Source organism: Drosophila rhopaloa, unplaced genomic scaffold, assembly GCF_018152115.1.
Source record: "Drosophila rhopaloa isolate 14029-0021.01 unplaced genomic scaffold, ASM1815211v1 contig_2, whole genome shotgun sequence".
Classification (NCBI taxonomy): domain Eukaryota; kingdom Metazoa; phylum Arthropoda; class Insecta; order Diptera; family Drosophilidae; genus Drosophila; species Drosophila rhopaloa.
This window is the reverse complement of record NW_025335083.1, coordinates 20,539,046-20,555,068: the sequence shown is the minus strand read 5'-3', so window position 1 is coordinate 20,555,068 and position 16,023 is coordinate 20,539,046. Positions and strand designations below refer to the sequence as shown.

Sequence of the window (16,023 nt, the reverse complement as noted above, 5' to 3'; positions counted from 1 at the left end):
AGTTAAGTTGTTTCTTGCTACTCCTACCACTCGATAGTTGACAGCACTGGTTCGAGGGCATACGCTACGGCTATCGATTACTCTACCGATATATCGACTACGCAGCCTAGACTCGTCAAGAAGCAACCTTGCGACAGGAAAAGTGCAGTGAAAATTACAAAAATAACTGTTTAAACTTAAATTTGTTGTACAAATATTATTCATAAGTTATATTTAAGGCTTGAGGTATGTCCCATAAGTGCTTGTGTGGGGAAAAGCGTCCAAAAAACACATGAAATTTGGGCGCAAAAAACTGGGTGCTGCTGGGTCGTATGTATGTGAGTGCCTGCGTGCCTGTGTGTGTGTGTACGTGTGTTTGGCTGTGTGTGCGTCGTGCTCGTACGCAAGCAAAAAGTATCGGGTAGCAAAATCGAGAAACTTTCTTATTGACGATAGCCGAGCAAGAAGAAGAAACAGCTCAGCGCTGACATTTAATTGAAAGGGCAGGGAAAAACTTGCCGAAAAGTGAAATAAACGCAGAAATCTCATTGCAGAGGATCAAAGCAGAAGAAAACGTTGCCGAAAGTCAAAAGTGCCCCAAATTCCCGCAAAAACGTCACCTGAGCGGCAGAGGTCATCTTAAAAATACATTTTCGGGCGTGTGTACCCCCCGTGCACGATTAACCCCCCACCCAGATTAGCCCAGACCAACGCAAGTAGCCCCAACCAAAAAAAATACATCAACCAGTAGCAACCGCCCGCCTCAGCATGATACTGGAAAATTCGGACAAGCTCAAGGATTGGCTGAGCGTGGTCCTGGAGCCACTGTAAGTTCTTGTTTTCTCCTCTGGAATTCCTATATCTTACTTTCAAATCCCTTTTACAGCTGCGATGCAGACTCCTCTGCCTTGGCCCGCTATGTCATCGCATTGCTTAAAAAAGACAAATCGGATAAGGACCTCAAACGGATCATGATCGAGCAGCTGGATGTCTTCCTGTCCGAGGAGACGACGCGCTTCGTGGAGCGCCTCTTCGATGCCATTGCCACCGAGGAGTACCTGACGGTGCCTGCCGCCCCCTGATAGCGGCCTCCAGTGCCTCCGCCGCTGAGCTGGATCTCGACCACGAACTAGCCCTGGCCATTGACGGGGCCCATGACGATATCGAGGCCGTGCTGGCCGCCGATTCCCCGCCGCCGGCACCTAAAGACAATGTGATAAACCCAGATAGCAATCAGGTCACGCTGGAACAGGCAAGCCACGATGCCAGGGAAGCCGAGGCGCTGGCCTTTATCAGCCAGGAAGCCGGCATTGCCTCTCACGCCTCTACAGATGCCAAGCCAGCCTTCGATGTGAGTCTTTTGTGTCTCTCACTGTTAGCATCTTTTGTAATTTCCATATTTTTCAGCAGCACAAAACCAAAGAGTCCCATAATCCTCAGTCCGCCTCCAACTACCAACACCACCATGTGCGCAGTGCCAGTCCACCGGGCAGAAGCAGCGGCGTTAGCGGGACAGGAGGAGTCGGCGGAGCGGGTCTGACGGCGGGCTATGCTGACAAGGAAAACCAGCCACGCGATAGTCGTCGGCGTCGTGCTTCCCTGCGTTCCCGATCGCGCTCTAGGTCTCGTTCTAACGAGCGCGCCTTTCGACGCTCTAGGTCCCGCGACCGGCGAGTGAACGAGCGCGAGAAAACTCAACGCCAGTTCCGAAACAAATCCCCGCCAGGCTCTCAGACCGACAATCGACATCATGGACGGCGCAACTTTGATCGTCGGCGCATCGGTGGCAATGCGGACGAACGTCCTCGATTTGGCAACAATAAGAGCCGGCGGTCACACAGCCGATCCATGTCGCCCGAGCGAAACGCGCGTCGCAACCAGAGTTCCCCGGAGCGAGTACAAGCAGCCCAAGCCAGCCAAGCTCCCGCTCCAGTGGCAGCACCTACGCCCGTAGAGCATCCGGCTGCCCATCCTCGCCAGCGCTGTCGTGACTTTGACGAGAAGGGCTATTGTGTCAGGGGCGAGACCTGTCCCTGGGACCACGGCATCAACCCGGTGGTGTTTGAGGGCATTAACAACTCGGCCCTTATGATGTCCATGCGAGAATACAATCCGGATGCGCCAGAGATATGGGCGAGAGGTGGAGGACCTCCGCCTGGAGCTGGACAGGGACCAGTGCCCCCGCCAACGCAGCCAGGTCAGACCACCATTAATCCGTTCAGCGGAAATGTGCGACCCAGCACGCTGATGAGCGGGTCTGGTCCGAATCCGATGGGCGTTCCTAACCCCGCTGACTACGCGCGCAATCCAGGTGCCCCGCCGCAGCCCGCCATGATGCCATTCCCTTTCAATCCCACTGCGGTGACCACGCCGCTTCAGCGTCAATTGATACCCATACCAGTGGTTGATGGCGCTCCCTCGGGCGGCGTAGCAGAGATTGGAAAGCGCCGCTTCGAGCTGGAAGATACGGTGGCCATTGCGGATGTGCCCACCAAACGAAAAGTGCCAATCAACAGTCGCCTTGGCCCACGGGTTAATCCCAACATGCAACAACACAACAGCTCGCTGGAGCTTAGGAAGGTACCACGAGGACTGAACACCATTGCCCACTTGAACAACCACTTTGCCAAGTTTGGAAAGATCGTCAACATTCAGGTATCGTACGAGGGAGATCCAGAGGCAGCTATTGTGACTTTCTCTACCCATGCGGAAGCAAATGTGGCATACAGGAGCACGGAGGCAGTGCTAAATAATAGATTTATCAAGGTCTTCTGGCACAACGACAGCAGTGGAGCGGACGTGGGACAGATGAATCAAATGGGCGGCGGAGGAGGAGGCGGTGGGCGGAAAAACGCGAGCCAGTACCATCTGCACAACGTTCCCGCCGTACCCACGCCCAATGCAGATAGTGCGAAGATCAGCAACGCAAATCCTCTGACCGAGGCGGGAGCGGGTAACATTGGCACGCCTGCTGCAGAACAGGCCAGCACAGCAGCTCCTGCATCCATGCGTCTCAAGCTGAACACGACGCCAGCGGGCGGGGCGGCTGGACCAGGTTCAGGAGGTGCTGCAACAGGTCGTCCAATGAATCCGGCTGCCAATGCCGCTAGCATACGCAAAAAGCAGGAAGAGCAGCAAAAGGCAGTGCACCTGTTGGCTAACGGGCTGCGCAAACGCAAACAGGAATTGCTCCAGAGCTACATGAAGCAGATGAAGACGGCATTGGAACTAGTGGAGCGTATGGACCAGCAGGATGCCCAGAGGGCCCCCACCCTGCAAACAATAAAAGTGCTGCAGATGACAATCGACAAGCTTCGCAAGGAGATCCAGGCCGAGCAAGATCAGCTTCAGGCTCAAATCCTCCAGCAACAGCAGCATCAGCAGCCGCCCGTCAAAAAGACGAAGGAGCAACAGAAGAAGGAGCTGCTGGATATGGAGCTGGAGCTGATTGCCCAGCAGCAGGAGGGCAACGATACCACGGCCATACAGAAGCGACTGGAGGAGCTGCAGCGTAATCTAGGCGTTGGCGGAAGACCAGCCGCAAACAACAAGTCACCTCACTTTGCGGCAGCTTCCGGAGCACCCGGTGGAGGACGCAAGCGTCCAAATCTGCCCGAAGGACCCACGCGCGTCGATAGGCGACCAAAGGCTATTGTGGTCACTGGCTTTGCGGCGGAAGAGGCTGACTTTGTCCTGGGGCACTTTAAGGTGAGTTATCCGCAGATATTAATTAAGCTTACAGATTCAAATCTAAAAGTTTGCATTGCAACAAAAACATGAGAAAAGATTTAAGAAATAAGTTTTTGGTTTTTTAATTTGTATTGTCCATACGCAGTCTCCTTTTTAGTAAACTGCATTTTTCGCAGTGTCTAATTACATACGCTCTGCTGTTTTTCACAGAATTTTGGCGAGATTTCCAAGCATGATGTAGACCGTGAGATTCCACAGTTAATACTCTCCTATGCGACCCGCCTTAATGCCGAACAAGCCGTGCTCCGAGGCAAAACTTACAAAGACAAGCGCCTACAAGTAAGTGAAAGACAAACTTTGCCTTCCGCGTAAGGCGTTTTTTAATTATGGATGTACAATCTCAGATTTCGTGGGCGCCCGTGGTGACACCCGCACCGGTTCCGATGGCGGCACCGGTTGAGAAGACCAATACACCAGCTGCCATGGCCGCCAGCCTAGAGAACCCAAAACAGTTTATCCAGTCCGTCAGCGAGAGCGAGAGTCTGTTGGGAAGCGACACGCTGCCGGAGCTGCGTCTGGAGGATGAGGAGGAGGACGAGGAGTCCGAGGATCGTTCCTGGCGCCGTTGATGCACCGCCCTGCGCTGCTGAGGCGTCCGGGGAAGCTCCGAGTGGCTCACAAGTGTTAGGAAACCCTTAACATGTATTTGTTGTTATTCTATATCTAACTGCGGAGTGTGTGGCAGGTGCAGGGAAAACAGGAGCACAGCGAAGCACTCTGCACACTTTCGGCATAATTAAACGCTCTAAATATTACTAATATTTTACTGAACATAAGTTATGAATCGCATACAAATACGAATGAGTTTAGCTAAGCCTAAGTCCGAAATAACAACACTGAAACAAACTACAACTTTAAAAAGCGAAATGCAACCAACTCCACGGCAAAACATTGGTTATAGATCGTGAACTACCTTTGTATTTACACATTTTTCACTCTATCCTTTTCTTACATACAAATATATATATATGCAGATATATAATTGTTAAGATTTTATGTTGAGTTAAAACGATAAAACACTAAAAGAAACAAAAAAATTGCAAAAGAAAAAGTCCTCAAAAACAAGCGCAATGAAAAGAAAAAGAAAAAAATCGTAGCAACGTGAATGCAAAACAGCAAGTTATATAGAGAGATATAATAAATAAAATAAATAGTTTCGTATTTCAGGAGAAAACAATGTGTTTTTTGGGATAAGGGGACTATTTCAGATTCGAAATTTACCATTATCAGAAGATACCATTTTTGGTTGATTTGGAATTTTTTTTAAAAAGCCCGCCATTTTCTTGATGTGACCATCAGCAATTCATTCAGTGTGACCAAACGGATATAGTCGCGTTGCCAACGATGAATTTATCGCCATGTTATCTTTACGTATGGCGCAAAACCAAGGCATTTAGGTTTTTGTTATTGCGTTTTTCTTGAATGCTATCTGTTTTAAAATGTTTTCGCCCCGTTCTCGCTGCACACAGATGCTACTGCGCTAATCCCTGCAAGGAGATGAAGTTCCTCAATGTGGCGGAGAAGAACGATGCCGCCAAAACAATTGCTGGATTGCTCTCTAATGGCTCCGCACGGAGGGTAAGGAATATATATATATATATTATATATTAGTATATAAACCCTATATCTTTTATGTTTGTCTGCCTCCAGCGCGAGGGCTACTCGGTGTACAACAAGGTCTTCGAATTCGAGGCTCCGGTGCGCGGCCAGAATGCTAAAATGGTCATGACCTCCGTATCCGGTCACCTGATGCAACTGGAGTTCATGGTGTCCTACAAAAACTGGCGAACGGTGGATCCCAGCGCCCTGTTCGATGCTCCAGTGAGGAAGTCCGTGGGTAAGGACTACGAGCCCATTAAACGGACTTTGGAGCGCGAGGTGCGCGGCTGTCAGGGATTGATAGTCTGGACGGATTGCGATCGCGAGGGCGAAAACATTGGCTTCGAAATCATCAATGTATGCCGTGCCATTAAGCCGAATCTCACCGTTTACCGGGCCAGTTTCTCGGAGATCACCACGGTGGCTGTGCGTCGCGCTCTCCAGCAACTTGGACAGCCGGACAAAAGGCAGAGCGATGCGGTGGATGTGCGCACAGAACTGGATCTACGAACTGGCGCCGCCATAACCCGATTCCAGACCATGCGCCTGCAGCGATTATTTCCCGAGAAAATCGCCGACAAGCTCATCTCGTACGGTAGCTGTCAGATTCCCACATTGGGATTCGTCGCAGAGCGGTACAAGGAGGTTGAGGCCTTTGTTTCGGAGCCCTTTTGGAAGATTAAAGGTACTTTTCTAATTTACAAATGAGCCTAAGGTAAACGCTTTGTAATATATCTTAGTCCTGCACACCATTGATGACTTGACGGTGGAGTTTAACTGGGCCCGAAATCGTCTCTTTGACAAGGAAGCCTGTGAGAACCACCTGCTCCTCTGCCTGGCCGAGCCAGCTCCTCGGGCGCTGGTCGAGAGCGTTACCGTGAAGCCCAAACACAAATGGCGACCTACTCCTTTAGATACCGTGGAAATGGAAAAGCTCGGCTCAAGAAAACTCAAGCTGTCGGCAAAGGAGACCATGACCATAGCCGAGAAACTGTATAGCAAGGGTTTTATCAGCTATCCCCGAACGGAAACCAACCAGTTCTCCAAGGAGTTCGCCCTGGCGCCACTTGTTGAGATGCAAACGGGTCACCGCGACTGGGGAGCCTTTGCCCAGCGGGTGGTGGAGTGGGGCCCCAATCCTCGTAACGGCAACAAGTCGGATCAGGCGCATCCTCCAATTCACCCCACGAAGATGGCGGATAGTGAGTAAAAACTTACTTTACAGCTGCTGCCCTGTGATGACTTACTCATTTTTAATTTCTCCTGCAGATTTGCAGGGAAACGAGGCTCGAGTTTACGAACTGGTGGTTCGACACTTTCTTGCTTGCGTCAGCAAGGATGCCGTTGGCTCCGAAACACTTGTCCACATCGACATCGCCGGCGAGAAGTTCACGGCCAACGGTCTGGTCATTCACGAGCGCAACTACTTGGACGTTTACGTGTATGACAAGTGGAGTGCCAAGCAGATCCATCACTATGAAAACGGCCAGCGCTTTGAGCCCACGGAAGTGTCGCTGCACGAAGGAGCCACCACTGCCCCGCCACTCCTGACCGAAGCGGATCTGATTGCTCTGATGGAGAAGCATGGCATTGGCACTGATGCCACGCACGCTGAGCACATCAACACAATTAAGGAGCGCGGCTATATCGGAGTTTTGGACAAGGGTTTCCTGGTGCCCGGAGTCATAGGAATGGGTCTCTATGAGGGCTATGATGCCATGGAACTGGCTCTAGCTAAACCCATGCTGCGGGCGGAGTTTGAGTCGGACTTGAAACTTATTTGTCAGGGTCAGAAAGAGCCAAATGCTGTCCTTGCCGAACAGATAACCAAGTACAAACAGTCCTATCGGCAGATCACTGACAAGATCACCGCCATGGATGCCAAGATAGCTGCTCGCATCAATGAGACGCCTGCTGCGAATCCTTCGGGCCAGGAGGGATCCGATCAGAATCAAGCCACAATGCAAACGCTCTTCCAGTGCCCAAAGTGCAATCAAGCGCCATTGGCGTTGAAGGCCAAGAAGAACCAGCAGGGTTGGTTTATTGGCTGCACAAACTTTCCCGACTGCAAGAATGTCGTCTGGATCCCAACGGAGTGCAAAGATGTGACCGTGCTGGACGAGTGCTGTCCCACCTGTGGCGATGGCCATCGAATGCTTAAGTTCCGCCTCAGTACGCCATACTATCGCGGGGTGTTTAACACTCCTAGCGGGTGGTACAAGACCTGTCTGCCCTGCGATAATCTCTTCCGCACCACGTTTAACATCAATTTGGATTCGGTGAAGAGAGTGGGCGGCATTGTGGGCGAGGCGAGAGGTGGAGGCTGGGGTCCTGGACCAGGTCCAGGAGGAGGTGGTGGCGGCTCAGGAGGAGGTGGTGGTTCTGGAGGCGGAGGCGGTGGTTCTGGAGGAGGAGGCGGTGGAGGATGGAGCAGCGGACTGGGAGGTGGCGGTACGGGGAGAGGAGGAGGAGGCAGCTCGAACTCTGAAAGTGGTCTCGGAAATCCTTCAGCAGCAAAAGGAAATAAACCTGGAAACGGACCTAAAAAACCAGCAACCAAAAAACCACCAAGCGAACCAAAGCCGAAAAAGGCCCCAAAAACCACTACCAATAAAAACGCAAGCAGCAAATCCTCTGGGACCATACGCAGCTTCTTTACCAGTGCAGCCACTACGAATTCACCCACCAACCAACTGGATGAATTCTTCGATAGCAACGATGGCTTCGAGGAAGCCATGTTGGCTGCTGCCGACTCCGTAGAATCGGGTACAACCAAATTCAAAACTACTAACTTGGAACCACTGGATGATGATATTGCAGCCGCTTTTGCCGCGGACGATGATGCCGAATTTGAGGCTTTGGTGAACGGAGGAGGAAATGTACAGGGTAACTCCTTTCCGGACGATCAGTTGGACATAAGTCTTTCGGAATGGGTGCAAGAGCAGGACAAAGCTAAAGAAATGCCCATGGCTTGGGGAAGTCGGGAACGGACAACGTTCGGCTCGGCTGCCCCAACTCCTCCCCCAAAACCAGCTGCCAAAAGAGCGAGGTGGGACAATGACGAATGGGATACTGCACCCTCTTCAGCAACCGAGCCGGAAACAGTGCTGTGCTCCGGATGCCAACAGCCAGCTCGCCAGCAGACCGTTCGCAGAGATGGACCCAATCAGGGCCGGCTATTCTATAATTGCCCCAAATCGGATAAGTGTAACTTCTTTCAGTGGGCTGATGAGCCACCATCCTCATCCAGAAGCGGTAGTTCCTTCGGCGGTGCCGCTCAGAACGCAAGTAGTGCCTCCTCCTGGGGCACCAATCGCTTGGTGACTCTGCCCAGTAATCACCAGAGCAGCTCCCAGCGGGGCCAATCATCCATGAGATCGAACTCTAGCAGCACTGTCACCATAACTCAAACAAAAACTAAGACCTCGACCCAAGGTGATGAGGATGAGGTGATGTGCAGTTGCGGGCAGTTGGCAAGCAAGTTGACCGTGCGAAAGGACGGACCCAACCAGGGCAGACCCTTCTTCTCGTGTCCTACGCGGGAAAAGTCATGCGGCTTTTTTAAATGGGGCGATGAAGACCAAAGTCAAGGTGAGATTTGTCTTATTACTATAAAACTTAATTTCAATGACTATATAATATTTATGCCAGGTTCCAGCAGTAGTTCCACTTCTTCGTGGGGATCATCGAATCAGAATCCACCCGGACGCAGCCAACCCGCTGCTTCTAAATCCGATGGACCAAAATCACGGCGTTGTGGTCTCTGTCGGAAGGAGGGACACACCCGAAATAAGTGTCCGCGCAAAAATGACTTTGATATGTAATTGAGAAAAATACTATTTGCCATAGAAAAGATATGCAGGTATTAGACAGAGATGTACAAATTTTCATGTAAACTGTATATAATGTTAATAAATTTACATTTTTTTATCTGTTATTCGTAGAGTAAAAGGCATATCGTATGTTGTTTGTAGCCAATTGTAGCTTATTATGAAAAATGCCCAGATCCGGAAGATGCTAAAAAATCAACTTTCATTTCGATTTTTTTATCAAAACCCTGGGAAATAATGGTCAATTGCTGGATTGTCATACCTCGATAAATTCGTTAGAAAATTTCTAATCGAGTGGCATTCACAGCTAAAAAATTTCATGTTAGTCGATTCTTGGAAAAATTCATGAAGTGAAATGCCAAAATTCCGAAGACGCGGATAAATCAACTTTTAGTCAAGTGTTGGAATGTCATACCTGGTTGAATTCGTTATAAAATTTCCAATCGATTAGCATTCACAGCTATTTTAATTTAGACCAATTTTTGGAAAATATGGTGTTACCCCTTAAAACATTAAATTTTTTCAATTTTAAACATTTATTGGAGCGAGCTTAAATTATTGCGTAGATGAGAAGGATTAGGATCAGTTTCGAGTGCCCTCTCAATTCAAAAACACTTATAGCGAGGAACGGAAATTTAAAATACAAATAGTTCTTTAAACTTATGTACAAAGTGTATAAACTACACCGCAAATAGCTTGTATAACGTTAAGTCACAAATTGAAAATTAAAAAATCGCGAAAGCATGTTTTAAATAAAATCGGACACCACTCTCGATGGAATGTCATTACTCGTGGTTATATATATATATATATATATATATATATATAAACATCTATTGGGTATATATGTGCCTAAACCTAATTTGGATAAACGCTTAAACGCTTTTTACATTTCGTTTTGGCTATATCATAAATATTTAATATGTTTCTTTTATTGGAAGAAGTAAAATTCGTTAGAAAACACTCATACTTATTGTATTTTTACTTTTGTCTGAAGTTAAATTGCTTTAAAATATATATAAATAATTGTAAATAAATAATTTTTAAAATAAATTACTGAACAGTTTGAGATGCATTGGATCGGTAGCGAGTCTGTGAAAAATACCATTAAGTACAGTACGTTTGCTTAAGTTAAAGATAATTTATATGCGATGTTGAGCCTAAAATGGGCAGTATGAAAATATGCATTGTAGAGTTTGGAATGTTTTAAGTACAGTTCAACAGATATGGATAAACAATTCCAATTCCTGTTTTTCATTTCGATCTTCTTTGCCGATTTAATATTTCAGGAAGTATAGGTTTCCGTCTTTGCTCTAGCAAAGGGAGGATTAGAATAAAATCTAAGACCGGACCGATGAGCTTGGATTAAATGGTTCAACATTTATATTTCGACTTCCGGCGTGAACTGGCGTCAGAAATAGATCTCCTCTTCCTCGGGCTTCGCTCGAGGAGCTGTGCCAGTGGCCACTCCAATTCCTGTCGTCCTTGCAATTCCCGTCCGGCTGCTCGTCGGTGTCCGTGAGTAGTGGGCGGCGGATTCTGTCCGGGATACGACGGCCTGAGTGGGCGTTGTGGTGGTCGTTGTTTGCTGAATGATTGCCGGCGAGCTTCCGGTTCGCGAGTGCTGCGGCACAATTCCCGTGGGAGTCGGTGAATAATTGGAGGGCGTGGCAATCCTCCGGTCAGCCAGCTTAAGGGGAAACATCTGCTGCACACTGCCCGAGGACATGTAGGGTGCCGGTGAGGCGCTATTGAAGCTAGCGGACTTGTCCACACGGGAGCTGGAACTGCCGCTGGACGAGAGCGAGGAGAGCTTCATGGGCAGCTTCTGCTTGACCAAAGTGGAGTTGGCTTTAGGTGCATTGTTAGCACTGAGCAAATTCACAGGTGGAGTTTTGCAGTTGGAGGCTCCGCTCAGCCACTTCTCTTTGCGTCGATCCACAGTACCAGTCACACTGGGTGTGCTGCTCCCGGCTCCACTCAGTCCATTGTCCGTCTCATGGTGATCATCAAACAGTGCAGCAGGTGGCGGATGGTTGGTGGTTACCGGGGGCAGCGGAGTGCTGGGCGAAAGCAGCAGACCCTGACTGGAAAGCAGTTCCATCTTTCTGTACAGCTGTTCACGCTGTTGTCGCACATCCTCCTGCTCGGCTTTTATCTGCTGCTGCAACTGCAGCTGCTGTGCCCGCAATTCGGCGAGCTCCTCCTGTTGCTGTTTCTGCTGCCGCTGCCAGGCGGTCTTCTCTTCCTGCTGCTTGTCCTGCAGGTTCCGCAACTCCTCCAGCTGATCCTTGTGCGTGTAAGCACTCGAACGAGGACTCTCCCGGTACAGGGCCAACTGCAATTGCAAGTTATGGATGGAGGTCATCTGCTGGGAGATGATGCAGAGCAGAGTCTGCAGATGGTGCGACACCTGCAGCACAGCATAGTTGTTTTCCAGTGGCTGATCGACCACGGAACCTGTTCCGCTCTTTGGTTCGCGCTTCTCCTCCAGCTCCTGAAGTCGCGGAGTGAGTACCAGCTTGGAGGCCAGCTTGCCACGCTTCTCGTCGAAGCCGGCAAAGGTTTCCGCCCGCTTTGGAAGTGTTGGCGAGGCGTACTGCTCGCTCTGCTTCTCGCCCACGCTGCTCAGAGTTCGTGACACCGGCTGCCCGGTGGCCGCCGAGTAGATGGTGGACGCCAGCTGGCTAATGTCCTGCACCGTGTTGAGCACTCTGCGCCAGAGCTCAGCCGTGTCGCAGTCAGCGCTAACGAGATCCTTGTAAGAGCCAAAAGCTGCCAAAAAATTGGCTGCACTGCCATTAGAACTGGAGCCGGGCAAATCGCCGAATGGCTGCTGTTCCTTGAGAAGATTAAACTGAAGCATCAGTTTCTCCTCTAGCAATAGCGCCTGTTCTATGTCCTTCTGTCGCATCTTCTCTATGGTTTCCCTCTTGTTCACACCAATTCGCAGCTTTTCCTCCGCTGTCAGATCTTCCGCCTCGATGATGTCCGTGGCTGGGCAATCGAGTACAGCCTGCCGGATGGTCTGGATCCAGGTGTTCTTGTCCTTGGGCGTCTGCACTTTCAGTTCGTACATCTCTGGAAAGTCAGGATTAGAGCTGATGATATATATTCCTCGGGACTCGGTGCCTGCCTTTTCGCGGATAAGCAGCTTCTGGAGGGGAACCACACCCGCCTTATGTTCCGGGGTAAAGAAGGAGTACTTATTGTGGCCGGAGTTCTCGCTCAGAAAGCACAGGCAGTCAGTGAGCACAACGACCAGGACCAGCTGTGTTTTAGCCCTGCCCTGCATCAGCGTGGCCAACCCATCAAACTTCAGACGACGTCGCGACTCCACTCCAAGCTCAGTTTTGCGGAAAGGTTTGTTCTTGTAGATGGCAAAAGACTTGGCATCCACTCGACCATAGATTTCCAGCTGTCGTTCGCGCAACTCCTTCTCCGCCACACACGCATCCACATCGACCAGGAGAGATTTTACCAGATTGAGGGCATGCTGCAGCTTGTCTGTCTCCAACTTGTTGTCCCTGGCGCTCTTCAGCAGCGGTTCGATTAGCAAAGGATATTTGGTAAGGCGCTGGGTCACAAACAAGATGCACTCGGGAATGCCCTTCTTTTTGAGCAACGGATTCTGCAAACAGTGCTTGTACCACTCTGCGAAGCTCGGTTCGGTCAGGCAGAGCTTAAACTGGTCCAGGGCGCTGCGGTGATTGGCGCAGAATTCGCCGTAGGCCAAACGCAGGCATTGGGCCTGTTCCAGCGAGAAAAAGTCCAACAGGATGTCGGCAATGCTGTCCACCATCGGCTGCTCGCGTTGTTTAAGTCGCAGTTGACGCAGGAAGCAGGTGTGCATATCTGTGAGCTGCTGCAGGCGCGGAAACATGCTGTTCAGGTTGAGGGATGGGAAGTGCCGCTCCAGACTCTCCACGAACACCTTCTGCATAACGATCAGCGTCTGGCAGTGGTGCTTTTCGGTCATGATGAACTCATAGATGTGCTCCTGCCGCTTAATTTGCAGTTCCTTGAGCGTCTTGAGCAGCTCCCTGGGCACATTGGGAGTCCAGGAGTCGTGCTCCTTGAGAACAATGCCCAAAGCGGGATCCGCGCCCAAGTCCTGCGCTTCGATAAGCGGCTCGTTGAGGAACTGCAGGTCGGAACGTATCAGCGGCTGATCCTCTGGATTGCTATAGGCATTGGCATCTGGCCCGTCGTAAAAGTCCTGGCCCGCAGCCATCTTCTTCACCTTGCACTCCAGGTGGTGCTCCTTGATTTGCGCCAGTGTTATGGCTGCCCCGCAAACGTCGCAAGCACTAAGTTGTCCACCGACTAAAGACTTCGTTTTCGCCTTGGGCTTCTTTTTGCGGAAGAATAGGGAACCTCGCTTGGGACGCTTCTCTACGTTGTCATACACCTCGATCTTTGCGTGGGCCCGCAGCAGGCTTTGGTTCTCATCCTCGCTGTCCGTAAGGTGGCGGGCGATCGCCTTGATATCCTCCTTGGCGATGATGGAGCTCGTCGATATGCTTTTCTGCAGCGGTATCCGGCTGATGATTTCCGTGGCCAGGCTTCGTTTGGCTGCAATCCTCTCGAAGTCACGGGCCAGCTCCGCCTCGTTCAGGGAGTGGGTGGAAATACCTAGAGCGACGGGAGTTAGAGACTCAGTTAGTTAATTACTAATCGTTAGGGTTTCTATTCGCATGCCTCCAGAGCTACCAATGCCAAAGCTCTACAGGTGCTCCCAGATAAGGGGCTTTTGTGGAATTTCTTATCGAAATCGACACTAACTTGGTAGCAGCCCCTACGCTTTGGTTCGGAGGCATATCTATTTCAAAGCTAACTATTGGTAATTGTCACTTTTAAAGTGATTTATCGTTATAAAATATATTTAATAAAATCAAGTCTATTTATTCCCATCATCTAAATATTAGTTACATAAAAGAGTAATTAAAAAACTCGTTAATCGAATTATGTAGGGGATTTGGGAACACTCAGGGGTGTGGTAAATATATTTTCAGATTTTATAATTACTTTTTCACCTATATAACTCTCATAAAAAAAAACCCACCAGTGGTATAAAGATAAAAGGCAGCGACAGTACCTTTTCAAATTGATTTTTTCATTCATTGCAAGCTAACATTTCAGGTCTAAACACTAGCTATTATAAATATTTTTAAACAAACGATTCGATTAAAAATGTCGGTCAGCTATCAATGTTCCTCTTTTGAAAATTTGATTATGTTGTTTGGTTTTAAACTTGGCATTTGAGTGGAATGAAAATATCTAATTTTTACGAACAAAATAGAGTTCTTAAAGATTTAATTTAAAATACAAAATCTAATCTACTCGACATTCCACTAGTAAAACCCACCCACAAACCTTAACAGTGGATATTTACCTCCAGTGCTGTTCCTGGCCGACCTTCGTCGCTGTTCGGTGACGCGGATGGTCTCCTGCTCCTCGCTGTCCAGACTGGATAGGCTTACGCTCTTGTTGGTGCAGTCCCCCCCGCCACTGGCATCGTCCACCGCTGTCCAGGACTTCCTCCTGTCCGTGTGCAGGAGTAGGCACTGCTGCGGCGCCGTCGACGACCACATGGCGTAGTTTGCGCCACCGGACACGGCTCCTGTTCCCGTGGTCATGCCCGTAAGGTCGGGCAGCGAGGCACTCAGTAGGGCTGCGCTGAGCAGGCCATGATTGGCTAGGTTGCCATCCTGCATGTGCTGACTGGTGGAGGAGGAGTTCTTCATCTGGACGACCGTTTCCCGTATACTTTGCAGCTGGCTGAGCGTGTCCTCGAATATGTTGTTGTATTTGGAGGCCAAGGCCGGACTGTGTGGAGTCACATTGATGGTGGGTATCATGTTGTTGTTTATGATGCTGGCAGGAGTGGATGTGGGAACAGGAGCAGGAGCCACTGCAGCGGGCGCAGGAGCAGGAGCAGGTGCGTTTATCACCGGTATGCAGTAGTTCTGGCTTTCGATGGAGGCACCCCGGGTGGCAGAGCCACCATTGATCACCGCTTCCGAGGATTCACTGCAGTTAGAGTTTAGGAAATCGGTGACCACATCATTGTCGCTGTCCTCGCCCGTGTTGTCCATAATAGGGCGGCCTATTTCTTAAGGCGAAATGCCTTTGTTTAGCTGGCTATTTTTTACAGCTGGCTGCCTAGAAAAAGAAAGTTTTAGTATACAACGCACACACACTAGGCCACAAAGGTATATGTATATACATACACAGCGAAATAGCGCACTTGTGTATGCACTTGCTTTTGCTATTTATTGATTTTCCCGCCACCCCCCGAAAACACCTTGTTGCGCGGGGTAAATTGTTGCGCCTTTTTCGAAGGACGTCACTTGTCCTTGCACCAACAACAACAACAAGATCAGCAGAAACAGCAGCGACAACAACAACACACAGCAGCAACAAGAACAATAGCAGTGCGTGGGCGACGGGTATTTAGCAATTTAAAACTTTAATTTTTAAAAAAATCATCTGCGGACGAGGAGGGCGGACTTTCCCTTGCACTTAATCAAAAAAAACTAAATAGAAACTTAAGCTAGTGAGATTTTTGCCAGCGTTTTAAAATTTAAATGCGATTCGAGTAGTGCTGGAATGTTTATACGATACTATCGATGGTTCCATAAATTTGGCAACATCGATGTTTTTCAGCAAGCATCGATTATTTTTACTGAAAAAGTAATCGGACCAATCGAATAGCATCGATCAGTGTTGTAAAGATCAAGTTAACTAACGGTAATTATCAGTTCTGTTTTATATTTGAATTTCAATTCAAATTTAAATATATAACAGCCAGCCAGTTTCTATGCTGGAATTTTGTTTTTATTTTTTTAATATAACTTTGATT

At 49.2% G+C, this 16,023-nt stretch overlaps 3 protein-coding genes across 4 annotated transcripts; 2 read left to right on the top strand and 1 right to left on the bottom strand.

Annotated features, from left to right (window-relative positions):
- The first annotated feature begins 408 nt into the window (after positions 1–408).
- On the top strand, positions 409–4,903 carry LOC108042254 (zinc finger protein swm). Its single transcript, XM_017120444.2, is given in 6 exon segments — positions 409–806; positions 866–1,050; positions 1,053–1,330; positions 1,387–3,687; positions 3,880–4,008; positions 4,074–4,903. Coding segments are annotated over 6 exon segments (3,177 nt in total). The 5' UTR covers positions 409–747; the 3' UTR covers positions 4,299–4,903.
- Positions 4,904–5,073: 170 nt separating this feature from the next.
- LOC108042253 (DNA topoisomerase 3-alpha) lies at positions 5,074–9,279 on the top strand. The gene is made up of 5 exons (XM_017120443.2): positions 5,074–5,307; positions 5,380–6,013; positions 6,069–6,530; positions 6,598–8,919; positions 8,980–9,279. Exons 1-5 carry the CDS (start codon positions 5,152–5,154, stop codon positions 9,150–9,152), a joined length of 3,747 nt encoding a protein of 1,248 aa, XP_016975932.2. The 5' UTR covers positions 5,074–5,151; the 3' UTR covers positions 9,153–9,279.
- Positions 9,280–9,675: 396 nt separating this feature from the next.
- Positions 9,676–15,770, bottom strand: LOC108042252 (rho guanine nucleotide exchange factor 18). 2 transcript variants are annotated; one of them, XM_017120441.2, is made up of 3 exons: positions 15,392–15,770; positions 14,554–15,323; positions 9,676–13,793 (listed from the first exon to the last, which is right to left on the bottom strand). In XM_017120441.2, the coding sequence occupies exons 2-3, from the start codon at positions 15,254–15,256 to the stop codon at positions 10,570–10,572; spliced, it is 3,927 nt and encodes a 1,308-aa protein (XP_016975930.1). In that variant the 5' UTR covers positions 15,257–15,323; positions 15,392–15,770; the 3' UTR covers positions 9,676–10,569. The 2 variants fall into 2 exon arrangements, with proteins under 2 accessions (XP_016975930.1, XP_016975931.1); XM_017120442.2 differs by having other exon boundaries at positions 14,554–15,319.
- Positions 15,771–16,023: the final 253 nt, after the last annotated feature.

Coding starts and splice junctions, on each gene's coding strand:
- LOC108042253 (XM_017120443.2), top strand. CDS start 5,152: ATGCTATCTGTTTTAAAATGTTTTCGCCCCGTTCTCGCTGCACACAGA. Junction 6,014..6,068: donor GCCCTTTTGGAAGATTAAAG/GTACTTTTCTAA, acceptor AATATATCTTAG/TCCTGCACACCATTGATGAC. Junction 6,531..6,597: donor CCCCACGAAGATGGCGGATA/GTGAGTAAAAAC, acceptor TTTCTCCTGCAG/ATTTGCAGGGAAACGAGGCT.
- LOC108042252 (XM_017120441.2), bottom strand. CDS start 15,256: ATGGACAACACGGGCGAGGACAGCGACAATGATGTGGTCACCGATTTC. Junction 13,794..14,553: donor GGCCAGGAACAGCACTGGAG/GTAAATATCCAC, acceptor CCGTCGCTCTAG/GTATTTCCACCCACTCCCTG.